This window comes from Anas acuta, chromosome 17 (assembly GCF_963932015.1).
Source record: "Anas acuta chromosome 17, bAnaAcu1.1, whole genome shotgun sequence".
Lineage (NCBI taxonomy): Eukaryota > Metazoa > Chordata > Aves > Anseriformes > Anatidae > Anas > Anas acuta.
Genome location: NC_088995.1, coordinates 4,141,052 through 4,150,201, shown reverse-complemented (window position 1 = coordinate 4,150,201; position 9,150 = coordinate 4,141,052). Strand labels below are relative to the sequence as shown.

The 9,150-nt window shown below is 59.9% G+C and overlaps 1 protein-coding gene across 1 annotated transcript; it reads right to left on the bottom strand.

Annotated features, from left to right (window-relative positions):
* Positions 1-456: 456 nt before the first annotated feature.
* P2RX2 (purinergic receptor P2X 2) lies at positions 457-4,443 on the bottom strand. The gene is made up of 12 exons (XM_068653729.1): positions 4,232-4,443; positions 3,762-3,897; positions 3,492-3,563; positions 3,111-3,186; positions 2,913-3,006; positions 2,635-2,715; positions 2,042-2,180; positions 1,764-1,894; positions 1,588-1,678; positions 1,181-1,246; positions 1,032-1,109; positions 457-904 (listed from the first exon to the last, which is right to left on the bottom strand). The coding sequence occupies exons 1-12, from the start codon at positions 4,357-4,359 to the stop codon at positions 896-898; spliced, it is 1,101 nt and encodes a 366-aa protein (XP_068509830.1). The 5' UTR covers positions 4,360-4,443; the 3' UTR covers positions 457-895.
* Between the last annotated feature and the right edge of the window lie 4,707 nt (positions 4,444-9,150).

Here is a 9,150-nt window from a genome sequence, read left to right as displayed (position 1 = left end):
CCTCGTCCTGCTTCTGACAAGGGCAAGGTGGAATTGCAGGTGCCCCCTTGCAGCAGCACTGCTGGGGGTGTGCACAAGGCCAGCTCCCCCTCAGAGCAGGGCACCCAGCCAAGCAAAGCGACCTTGAGTCCCTCAGCCCTGGGACTCTGCCCACTGCAGCCCTTCCTTCCCCCCCCCCCCCCCCGACCCTCCTGAGCCCAGCTGAGCTGCTGGGGGAGGATGTGCTGTAATATGAGAGCAGAAAAACATCAGAATTATGCTCAGAAATGCCCCAGCTGGTTACCGCCAGGCGCCTGCTGCAGATTGTCTTTGGGCTCAGGCCAGCAGCACTTGGGGTTTGTGCTCCAGGGCCTGGGGAGGGGAGGGGGGACGACCCTGTCCCTGCCTCTTCCCGCACCAAACTGTGACACCAACATCTCCCCAGGGCCCACAGCCGCATGGAGCCCCAGGCACGGATGCTGAGCAGCGGTGTTTTATTGGGCTGCTACCCCAGGGCAAGGCTCCCCCCCTCCCTGGTGCAGCAGCAGCAGCTTTGTGGGGCTCAGAGCACACGCGGGCCTTGCCAAGAGGGAAACGGGGGCTAGGATGGGTCTGAGAGTGCCCGCAGAAAGGGGCTGGGAAGGGCAGCAGCTGGAGCCCCCCTGGACACCCCAGTTTAAGCTGTGCTTAGCCCTGGGAGCCCCCCCAGGCAGGATTTGAGCAGCCCCCGGTGTGACTCCGAGCTGCAGCAGCACTGCTGGGTCCTGCTGGTGGTCACAACCATCACATGCCGGCGGGCTCGTGGCTCACGGGGGCTGTAGGGCACGTGCCACCCATCCATGGGTGCAGCTCCACACGGGCAAGAGGGTTGCTGAGAGCTGAGGGGGGGGCTGGATGGTCTCGAGCTGAGCACGAGTTATCCTACCTGCAGCGGGACCAGAGGAGGGGCGGGTGGTTGGGGCTGCAGCATGGGCTGCTCTGCTGATGGGGTACCCCAGGGATGGGACCCCCACAGAGGAAAATCCTCAGCTGTACCCGCAGCCAGGTGCTACCTGCTCGAATTTCCTGCTGCTGTAGCGCTGCTCCTTGTCCATGCAGCACAGCAGGATCCAGTCACAGATGAAGGAGCCCTGCAAGGTAGGCGGGGAGGTCAGGGCTGGCACGGGTGGCTAGGAGGAACCCCCCCAGCGCCCATACTTACCAGTCCCACCGAGGTGAGCGCCGTGGCTAGGGTGATGATGGTGGGGATCAGGCTGAACTTTCCTGCCTGACAGAGAGGGATGGGGTCAGCTGTCCCCACCAGTGCCCCCATAGCAGGACTGGGCTGAGCTGATTCCACCCTCCCCAGCCCTAATGCCTGCGTGGTGCCACAAGGCTTGCACTTGCAGGGCATTACATGCACACAGGCACTGTAGCTGCCCCTTCCACCAAGCCAAGACAGAGCCCAAGGCTTCCATTTGGGGTATCTGGGATCCCCGTCCTCCTGCAGCAGCAGGCAGAGCTGCTTTGCTAGTACAGCCACAGCAGCACAAAGCAGAGGTGGCACACATGCATGCCCCCACTCCCAAAGTGGGGGACACACAGACACCCACCCCCGAACTGTCTCACCTGGCCATGCACAATCACATCCACACGGATCCCATAGGCCTTGATCAACACCCGCGAGCGAGTCCCATTCCAGCTGTAGTACTTGGCAAACCTGCTTGGGAGACGAGGGACACACCAGTGAGGGCAAGGCAGGGCCAGTGAAGGCTGCAGGGCCACCGTGGGGACAGGGCCATCACCTGTAGTTGTAGCCTGGGGAAGCCGAAACCCCTTTGGGGTCGAGGCGGCGGAAGGAGTAGTGGGGGTTGCACTCGGCGTCGGGCAGGTCCAGGTTGCAGTTCCAGGTGATGATCACCCCGATCACCCCACCCTGCAGCAGGGACCAGCAGACCTTGCATCAAGGAGCAAGCAGTGACACACAGAGCACCCGAGCACGTCCCCAGGAAATGAGTGCCCTGTGCCCTGCAGGCAAGACCCCGTGAGAGCCTGGGCCCTGCAGCCACCCGGCACACAACACCTTCTCAGCCAGCTCCGCGAAGTCCTCGCCCGCCTGCTCCACGAGGAAGCCCAGCTTGAAGATGGGGCAGTAAAGGGCAGAGGTGGTGTTGAACATGCAGCTCTTCAGGTAGCCTCTCTCAGCTGCCTGGATGTTGCCCCTGGGGGAGACCAAGCCAGAGACCTGTGTGTGAGAGGGGACACACCGAGTCCGAACGGGACCCCGTCACTCAATGAGCTGGGAATGGGAATCCCCTGTGAAGAAGCAGCCTCTCTCCAGCTAAGGACACCAGGGCCACCCGCCTGCATCTCCATCCCTTAGACCCACCCTGCGCTGACCCCACATTTCTGCACTCCTCGTGTTGCATCTCCCCCTCCCCGCTGCACAGTTCCCAGGGGAAGTGTCCCCGCTGCCCATTTTCAGGAAGGCAGCAGAAATGGGAGCCTGCCTCACCCTGCCTGTGCTCCCCATGTGTGTATGTGTATGGTGTGAGGGTGTCCATCCCGTCCCCATCACGCTGCACACCCAGCCACCAGCAAGGCAGGAACAGCAGGGCCAGCTGAGGCCAGCAGCAGGGCACCCGGGCTGCGTCCCCCACAGCCACAGATACTCACTTGGAGAAGCCAAAGCGGGGGAAGTGGATGTTGTTCTTGATGAGGACGGTGAATTGTGATGCCATCTCCGCCAGGGACTCGCTGCGAGGAAGAGGAGTGAGCACAGCTGCCCACAGGCATCCCCACCCTGCCCCAAACCCCTGGAGCAGCACCAAGGAGGCCACGCCGGGAGCATCCCCTTGCATCCTGCAGGACGTGGGAGATGCCAGCACCCCAGAGCCTGCTCTGACTTTCTGGCAGCCTCATTCCCCACCAGGGCCCAACCCCAGCACCGGTACCTGATGCTGCCTCCATCCACCGGGCACCAAGCCAGGACCTCGCAGCTCTTCCCGGTGCCACCAGCCTGGGGCACGCAGCGCCCCGTCCTCTGCCCTGCGGGGACGGGTGCCTGGCACTGCAAATCCCAGCAGGATTTGTCCTGCCGGCAGCAGGGTGGCTGGGCAGGCTGCTCTGCCCACACATCCCTCCTGACTCACCATGGCCAGACGTGTCCTTGTCCCTGGGGACGCAGTCCTGGTCAGAGCTGCACGTGGCGTTGGCGACCGCTCGGCCCTGCAGCAGGACGGGGAGTTTTGTTGGGAGCTGTGCTCACTGGTGCTCCCCCTCCCCTGACAAGTGCTACTCAGTCTCTTTTCGCCTCCCCCTGTGGTGTCACAGCCTCTGTGCTGCCCCCAGGCCAGGGAAGGCCACAGGATTCCTGCTGGGAAGGGCAGCGGCAGAGGAGAGCTGTGGGGACCCAGCACTACAGCCACCTGCATGTCCTGACCAGCTCTGTCCTGGGGTCCCCATGAGCAGCTCCTGCTGCTCTCCCCTGGCCCCATGACTGCTACTCCCCAGTCCCTTGTCCCTGTCCTCACCTCAGGACAGGTCTCCATGGCCTGGGCAGGGCTGACGTCCACCCGCGTGAGGATGCTGAAGGTGCTCCCACCCTGCAAAGCAGCCAGAAGGTGGGATACCGGTCACAGGACAGCACAGCTGTGAACACGTGGAGAGGTACAAGTGTATTTACACACACACACACGGTCACACACACACGTGTGCACACAGGGAACACACTGGGTAGAAAACAAAAGACAAAAGGAAGAGGATGGGGATAAGAGGGCCAGAATGGGGGGTCAGAGCCTCACCTCAGGAGGGGACACATACTCCCCAACATCCCAGACCTTGCTTGGTGACTGTGTCACACCCTTGACTTTGGTGATGACGGAGCTCTCTGGACCCGTTTCCCTCTCCTGGTAGCCTTTCTGAATGATGAACACATACCTGCAGGGAAGGAAGGATGGGAAAAGGAGCTTCCAACGGTGCCCTCCTCCTTGGCCCCAGGACCCCGAGAGCACGCTGAGAGCTGTGGGTCCGAGGAGTGCAGTGGGTGTGCTCAGCACCCACACACCTCACTGCGCAGCACAGGGCACGAGGGGCTCAGAGCCTGCCTGCACCACCCCTTGGACAACCCATGGGGGGAGCCCAGCCAGGAGCTTGGCCCCAAGAGCAAGGCAGAGGGGTCTGGGATGTGCTCGCAGGGAAGGGAAAGCAGAGGAAAGAGCAGGGGAAAGGGGAAAGGGCATAGGTATCAGCCTGTGAAGCAGGCTTCACTCACCCGGTGAAGTAGAGCAGGACCAGGAGCTGCAGCGCCCGGTACGCGGTGCCAAGGTGCCCGTTCCGCACCACCACCACCTGCGGGCTGGAGTAGCTGCTCACCGCCCGCAGGCAGCCCTGCACGCCCATGGATGCTGAGATCTGCTCGGCACGGCTTGGCACGGCTCGGCACGGCTCGGCACGGCGCGGCAGCGACCCCTGCGGGCCCGGATAAGTCTGCTCGGGGGGGTTCGGCAGTAGGGACCCCCCCCCGAAGCGGTTGTCGCTCCCCGCAGGATGGTTCGTGCTGGTGAAGGCAGAAGCAGGGCATCAGGTTGCGGTCGGGAAGGGGCTGGAAGCGGGTGCCCGTTTTGCAGTTTTGGGAGAGGCAGAGGTCGGGGCACACCCACCAGGGGACACCCGGACTGCTGGACCCATTTCCTCCCTTGCGCTGAAGCTATCTCAGGACCTTCTGAGGATGGCACAAAGAGCAGACCTGGCAGATGTGGGGAAAAACAAAACAAAACAAAACAAAACAAAAACAAAAACAAAAACAAAACAAAAACAAAAACAAAAAAACTTTCCCAGGCTGTGCATGAGACCAGTGGGTGCTCCAAAGCACTGGGAGAGGGCAATGACGTTACCTCCTTGAACAACCCCACCTCCTGTTTCTTATGGACACAGCTGCTGGCTCTGGAGAGGGAGATTTGAGGCGGTCTCCCATGCTGAGAATGGATTTTCCTGCTCTCTGAAGGCCATCAAGTCTTCAGCTCTTCCACCAATATCAGTGGGAGGAGAGTCCCATCTACCCTACGTTCTGCTGCTGTGGCAGGACCAAGACACCGGCTGTGTCCCTGGTCCCTCTGGCTCCCTGTCCTGTGCCAAGGTTGCAGCAGACACTCAGGGACTTTGATTTATTGTGTAATCTGGGGGGGCTTCTACCTTGTACACAGCACTGCTTGCTTGGAAAGGCTCTTGGAGGGGCTGTGACTATCAGAGATATAAACAAGTCATCATCCGACCTGCATTTATTCTTTCTTCAGGATCCTTTCTTCCTTCGATAGCAGTTTGGATGGATTTGCTAATTAACACAGTGCTTTCCTAGGCCAGGTTCACCCTCATGACACCTTAGTGCTGCTGCAGAGTCACCACCCTGATGAAGTCCATGGGACACCACCTTCAGATGGGGACAAAGAAGCTCCCAAGCCCAATCCCCTTTGCTCAACCCCTTGTGTCAACACAGTCACCTCGTCCCTGGGCCCCAGGGCTCACGACAAAACTTACTGCTCTGTGTCGCTGCCCTTATGTTACCTTTGACACCCTTTAACACCCTTGGACTCTGCCAGCCTGATCCTGCCACTGGTAAATACCTGCGATGTCTTTTCTTTTGTCTCTGTGGTGGGGCTGAGCCACCAGCCTGGCGTTGGCTGATGGCAGAGGATTGCCAGGTGCAGCCTGCCCTCTCTTCTTGTTGAATCCTGTTCATAGATTGCCTGACCGCTCTTCTCCCTGTCTGCACGAGCACTGTGGGTCAAGCATCCTGCGGGGCTGGGTGCCAGAGAGGGGTGAGACCAGGCTGAGGGGGTCACCACCGATCTCCAGACCCAATTAGAAGTCAAGGAGAATTCAGCAATGGAACTGCAGCAGCCACCTCCATCAGACTGAGACAGGAAAAACCCTGGGCTTGGGTACAGCAGGCTAACCTCTTGCAGGCCAGGGAGGAGAAATCTCAAGGCTGACTGAATTTGCCTTCTCCCATAGCCAAAACCGTGGGAACTGGCTTTATCAGTAGCTGTGCAGGGTTCAAGGAGGAAACCTCGAGCTTTTAGGCTTCTTCTGCACTCCTGCCCTGCTGCTGAGCTGTTGAACAATGCAGACGGGACATAGACGGCTGTGGTCCAGGGTGGCCAGGCCACGGCCCTGGCACCAAAAGGAGCCACGGTGCTGCTGTGATCTGCACGGAGCTGTCTGCACAGCCCGGACTCTGCCCAAGCTGGGAGCGATGCAGACATGCGCGCTGCGAGCTGCCAGCCTTCCCCTGCCGATTAATGATTCACCTGGTGCGATACAGCACTTCCTGCTGGAAGCTCCCGAAAATCCACATCAGCAACCGTTGTGTAAGTCAGAGACAACACACATAACATGAAGCAAACCCTAAGCACGTGGGAATTTTTTTTTATCTCTCCAGCTGTCCTTGCACCTTCCAGAGGGATGAAAATACCGGTGTGTACTTCATCCTTCACATGGCAAGTAAGGAGAATCTGTTTTCCAGAGATGCAGAAACACCCCAGCCTCACAGCCTTTTCTGCTCTCAGGCTTGTCAGCCCCAAATAATTTCTGCTGAGTTTTGACCCATGCTGACAAGCCAGACCCTGTTTCTGAGCCACAGCTTCTCACGCTGTTGTTCACCCCAAGCCCTGCTGACTCAACCTCACCCCACCTTCACCTGGAAGTGGGGTGATACATGTCAGGAAGGCACCGGCTCCTCCTTGCAAGTCTGATTCCTGCTAAGTATTCCCATAAATTAAAGGAAGGTACTCACTAGGGTGGTAAAACCAGGCACCTCCCAGGCACTGAGGTTTGCCTAGGGGTTAAGGGAAAGCAGAAGATAAAGGGAACTTTCTCCCAGCATCAGTATTTGACCTCTTACAGGGAACCCAGGGGTCTTGGGGAGGTTTTTAGGGAGCTTTCCTCTTCATTTTCTCCACTCCTTGGGGCTTTCTCTATTTCCTCTCAGGCACAGCAGTTTATCAGGGACTGTGGCTGGGAGCTGCTCGAGAAGCTCAGCACCGAGCCTTGCTGGGGTGGAGCTCACCCCGTCCCTGTCCCAAGCAAGGTTACTGAGAACAGGCTGCGGTGTGGGAAGGGAGTTACAGGGCAGCACCAGAACCTCGGGGAAAGCCTGGAGGAGGTCTGTGCTCAGCGTGGCCCTGTGCCAGGGCCTGAGGGTCTGCGGGACAGACAGAAGGTGTCACTGTCCCCAGGTGCCCCTGAGCCGCAGGACCTGCAGATGACTGGGGAGCCTAAATCCAAAGCCACACCATCCCCCAGCCAAGAACTGCACTGAAAATAGCTGATGGACCCAGCCCAGCTTCTGCATGGAGAGTTTGGAAAGTTTTGGAGAGGAGCTAATTTCCCCTTTTTAATTCTTTCTCCCGTAAAACTATATTAGAAAGGTTATGTGTCCAGGAGGAATGTCCCTTTCCTTCAGAGTCTGCTCTTCACATGCTCTGGGCTGCCAAGGGCTCATTCCTGCCCTTCCACATGTGGGATTTCAAGGGCACCCTGAGGAGCTGGCGGGGCAGGAGAGAGGAGGTGGCTGAGCATGCAAACGTGCAGAAAAAAACAAAGAGAGCAAACCCCGGAGCACAGGGGGCACAAGACGGGGACGCAAAAGATCTGCTCCGAGCACAACAGCCCCAACTCCAGAGTGAGGAGAACAAATCATGACCACGGCTGCCTCTCCTGCAGGGGCAGGCAGAGCATGGCAGGCAGCATGCACAGCACGCACGCTCGCAGGCCAGGGCTCTGCTGGCTCGCCAGGGCAAAGGGCAAGGCTGGACACAGGGGCAGCCAGGGGATGCACTGGCTCCAGGACACAGCTGAGGCCCCGGGTCTGGTGGCTGTGGGCACCCGGCCACCTGTGCAGCCCGGGTATCCAGCACATCATCCCACGGGAGGCATCTCCCTGATGCCCACGGTGCCCTTGGAGAAGGACTGAGCCCCACTGCAACCTGAGGGTGGGGAAGGTGAGGTCCCGCTCCCCCGGCATGCCCTCACACTCTGCTCCCATTACAACCACCTCGGGGGTCTCCACTGGCCCAGCTGCAGCGTGGCGATGCCTTTCTCATAACGGGGAGCCCCAGAACAGAACCCGGCGTGCTAGCAGGGGGGAAATATCACTCCCTCAGCCTGTCCCTGCACTCCATCCCAGGACTGGCCACTGACAGCAGGGCTGTCAGCACAGGCAGGGCGAGCACTCGGGTGTCTCGGCTCCATGCCAGCTTTGGCTGCAGCCTTGGGCCACGTCAGCAGAGCTGGGTGCGGGTGGTGCTGCCAGACAAGGCGGGTGGCCAGGGCTCAGCCCGCACCCCAGCCCCAGCCTCAGCCCAGCACCAGCGGGGTCTCGATCGCCTGCTCAGGCAGCTCGGTTACTCCGCATGGGGCCAACCCCGCAGCCCTGCTGGCTGGGGGCAGGGGGTGAAGGCCAGAGCGCTGTGCGTCCTTCTTATCCCCCGTTATCTTCCAGACAAACCCAAACTGAGGCACGGCTCGGCGGAGTCCCTGACGGGCTCGTACGCCGTGGCCAAGGCTGCTGCTCCATGCTGCCAGCGTGGGGCTCTCCTGCCAGGCACCACGGGGCTGCAAGCACAGCCTGGGTGTGGGGCAGAGTGGGTTTATGGGGTGCAGGGGGTCGGGCACGGCATGGCACAGCAGAGCTGCAGCAGGAGGGCTCTGCAGGGCCAGGTGGGCAGCTGGGGGACGATGCCAGGGGAGGCTGAGTCTTTCCCAGAGCCCCTTTCTGTGCCAGTTTCTCCCTAAGAAAAACATGGTGTGTTTTCCTCGGGGAGCTGTGGTACCCCCACAGGACCACGGAGGTGACTCTGCCAGGTGACATGGCAGCTGGGAGACCTTTGCGACACCTCAGGCAATGTCAAGGGCGGCGCAAGGCAGCCATGTCACAGCTGCAGAGCGGACTCTGCACTCGCCTGTGACATTGGCCTCTGTGCACACTGTTAGGGAAATCCTGATGCGATAAGCCACAGCTCTGCTGCCAAGCCCTTTCACAGAATCACAGAATTGTCGAGGTTGAAAGAGACCTCCCAGATCACCCCATCCAACCTCTGACCTAACACTACCCAGTCCTGCACTAAACCATATCACTGAGCTCTACATCTAAGTGTCTTTTAAAGACCTCCAGGGATGGTGACTCCACCACTT